This window comes from Lepidothrix coronata, unplaced genomic scaffold (genome assembly GCF_001604755.1).
Source record: "Lepidothrix coronata isolate B3197 unplaced genomic scaffold, Lepidothrix_coronata-1.0 Scaffold412, whole genome shotgun sequence".
Taxonomy (NCBI): domain Eukaryota; kingdom Metazoa; phylum Chordata; class Aves; order Passeriformes; family Pipridae; genus Lepidothrix; species Lepidothrix coronata.
This window is the reverse complement of record NW_016690592.1, coordinates 26,427-29,607: the sequence shown is the minus strand read 5'-3', so window position 1 is coordinate 29,607 and position 3,181 is coordinate 26,427. Positions and strand designations below refer to the sequence as shown.

The 3,181-nt window shown below is 50.8% G+C and overlaps 1 protein-coding gene across 1 annotated transcript in view; it reads left to right on the top strand.

Annotated features, from left to right (window-relative positions):
• The window catches only part of LOC108509835 (protein EFR3 homolog B-like), a gene marked incomplete at its 5' end in the record, with an annotated part of 38,371 nt that overhangs the window by 13,532 nt on the left and 21,658 nt on the right, over nucleotides 1–3,181 (top strand). The window contains one exon of the mRNA XM_017839431.1: nucleotides 380–514. Within this exon, the coding sequence (XP_017694920.1) occupies nucleotides 380–514 (135 nt within the window). The remainder of the gene's footprint in view (nucleotides 1–379; nucleotides 515–3,181) is intronic.

Sequence of the window (3,181 nt, the reverse complement as noted above, 5' to 3'; positions counted from 1 at the left end):
AGCCAAAACCCTGGAGGGGGACCCGGGACCGGGACATGGAATCCGGGATCCTGGAATGGTTTGGGTGGGAAGGGGCCTTAAATCCCATCCCATTCCATGTTCAGGGACACCTCCCGCTATCCCAGGCGGTTCCAGCTTTTCCTTGGACGCTCCCAGGGATCCAGGGGCAGCCACAAACCGGGAATAAAACCCCCTTCCCGCTCCCTTTGGAGCCGGGAATCTTCATCCCGCCGCCCCTCCCGCATCTCCCGGCGTTTTCCATCCCCGTTTTTTTGGGATAGAACCCAACAACTCCCCTTTTCCGTGGCGGATTCTCCCCCTTTTCCCTTCCATCCCCCCGTTCCCGGGGTTTTCCGACCTCCCTTTCCCGCTTTTCCAGCCGTTCCCCGTCGCCTCTCCAAGCCACGGAGAAGGAGAAGGAGAGTCCGACGGAACTGGCCGAGCGCTGCCTCCGGGAATTGTTGGGAAGAGCCGCCTACGGGAATATCAAGAACGCCATCAAACCCGTCCTCATGTGAGTCCCGAGGCCCGGAATTCCGGGGCCTGCTTCCCAAAGATCCGAGGCCTCCTTCCCAAAAATCTGAGTCCTGCTTCCCAAAGATCCGAGTCCTGCTTCCCAAACTTCCGCTTCCTGGATCCTGCTCCCAGTCTTCCAAGTCCTGCTTCCCAAAATTCCAGGCTGTGCTTCCCAAAATTTCAAGTCCTGCTTCCTAAACTTCTGAATCCTGGATCCCAAACTTCTGAGTCCTGCTTCCCAAAAATCCAGCTCCTACATCCCAAACTTCTTAGTCCTACATCCCAAACTTCTGAATCCTGCTTCCCAAAAACACGAGTCCTGCATCCCAAAAATCCAAGTCCTACATCCCAAAATTCTGGGTCCTGCATCCCAAAAATCCAAGTCCTGAATCCCAGACTTCTGAGTCCTGCTTCCCAAAATTCCAGCTCCTGCATCCCAGAATTCTGAGTCCTACATCCCAAACTTCTGAGTCCTGCTTCCCAAAATTCCAGATCCTGAATCCCAGACTTCTGAGTCCTACTTCCCAAAAATCTGAGTCCTGCTTCCCAAAAATCTGAGTCCTGCTTCCCAAAATTCCAGCTCCTGCTTCCCAAACTTCCGAGTCCTGCTTCCCAAACTTCTGAGTCCTGCTTCCCAAACTTCCGCTTCCTGGATCCTGATCCCAGTCTTTCTTCCAAGTCCTGCTTCCCAAAATTCCAAGTCCCGCTTCCTGAAAATCCAGGTCCTGCTTCCTGAACTTCCGAGTTCCGCTTCCCGGAATTCCGAGTCCTGCTTCCCGAAATTCTGAGTGCTGCTTCTCAAAGTTCCAGGTCCTGCNGCTTCCCGGAATTCCGAGTCCTGCTTCCCGAAATTCTGAGTGCTGCTTCTCAAAGTTCCAGGTCCTGCATCCCAGATTTTCGAGAACTGCATCCCAAACTTCTGCTTCCCAAAAATCCAAGTCCCAAATCCCAAACTTGCAATTCCTGCTTCCCAAGAATCCGAGTCCTGCTTCCCAAAATTCTGGGTCCTGCTTCCTGAAATTCTGAGTCCTGCTTCCCAAAAAATCTGAGTCCTGCTTCCCAAACTTTTGAGTCCCGCTTCCCAAATTGCTGAGTCCTGCTTCCCAAAAATCCAAGTCCTGAATCCCAAACTTCTGAGTCCTGCTTCCTGAAATTCTGGGTCCTGCTTCCCAAAATTCCAGGTCCTGCTTCCCAAAAATCTGAGTGCTGTTTCCCAAACTTCTGAGTCCTGCTTCCAGAAATTCCGAGTCCTGCTTCCTGAAATTCCAGGTCCTGCTTCCCAAACTACTGGATCCTGGAACCCAAACTTCTGAGTCCTGCATCCCAAAGTTCCAAGTCCTGCTTCCCAAACATTTGAGTCCTGCTTCCCAAACTTCTGAGTCCTGCTTCCCAAACTTCCGCTTCCTGGATCCTGCTCCCAGTCTTTCTTCCAAGTCCTGCTTCCCAAAATTCCGAGTCCCGCTTCCTGAAAATCCAGGTCCTGCTTCCTGAACTTCCGAGTTCTGCTTCCCGGAATTCCGAGTCCTGCTTCCCTTAATTCTGAGTGCTGCTTCTCAAAGTTCCGGGTCCTGCATCCCAGATTTCCGAGAACTGCATCCCAAACTTCTGACTCCTGCTTCCCAAAACTCCAGGTCCCAAATCCCAAACTTGCAATTCCTGCTTCCCAAGAATCCAAGTCCTGCTTCCCAAAATTCTGGGTCCCGCTTCCTGAAATTCTGAGTCCTGCATCCCAAAAAATCTGAGTCCTGCTTCCCAAACTTTTGAGTCCTGCTTCCCAAATTGCTGAGTCCTGCTTCCCAAAAATCCAAGTCCCGAATCCCAAAATTCTGGGTCCTGCTTCCTGAAATTCTGGGTCCTGCTTCCCAAAAATCTGAGTGCTGTTTCCCAAACTTCTGAGTCCTGCTTCCAGAAATTCCGAGTCCTGCTTCCAGAAATTCCGAGTCCTGCTTCCTGAAATTCGGGGTTCTGCTTCCCAAAATTCGAAGTCCTGCTTCCTGAAAAATCTGACTCCTGCTTCCCAGAATTCCGAGTCCTGCTTCCTGAAATTCTGGGTCCTGCTTCCTGAAATTCTGGGTCCTGCTTCCCAAAAATCTGGGTCCTGCTTCCCAAAATTCTGGGTCCTGCTTCCCGAAATTCTGGGTCCTACTTCCCAAAAATCCACATCCCAAACTTGCAAGTCTTGCTTCCCAAACTTTTGAGTCCTGCATCCCAAAATTCTGAGTCCTGCTTCCCAAAATGCCGAGTCCTGCTTCCCAAAAAATCCGAGTCCTACATCCCAAATTTGTGAGAACTTCATCCCAAACTTCTGAGTTCTGCTTCCTGAAATTCCGAGTCCAGCTTCCCAAAATTCTGAATCTTGCTTCCCAAACTTCCGAGTCCTGTATCCCAAATTGCCGAGTCCTGCTTCCCAAAAATCCAGCTCCTGCATCCCAAACTTGTGAGTCCTGCATCCCAAAAATCCAAGTCCTGCATCCCAAATTTCCAAGAACTTCATCCCAAACTTCTGAGTTCTGCTTCCTGAAATGCCGAGTCCTGCTTCCCAAAAATCCAGCTCCTGCTTCCCAAAATTCCAGCTCCTGCTTCCCAAACTTCTGAGTCCTGCTTCCTGAAATGCCGAGTCCTGCTTCCCAAAATTTTGAGTCCTGCTTCCCAAAATTCTGAGTCT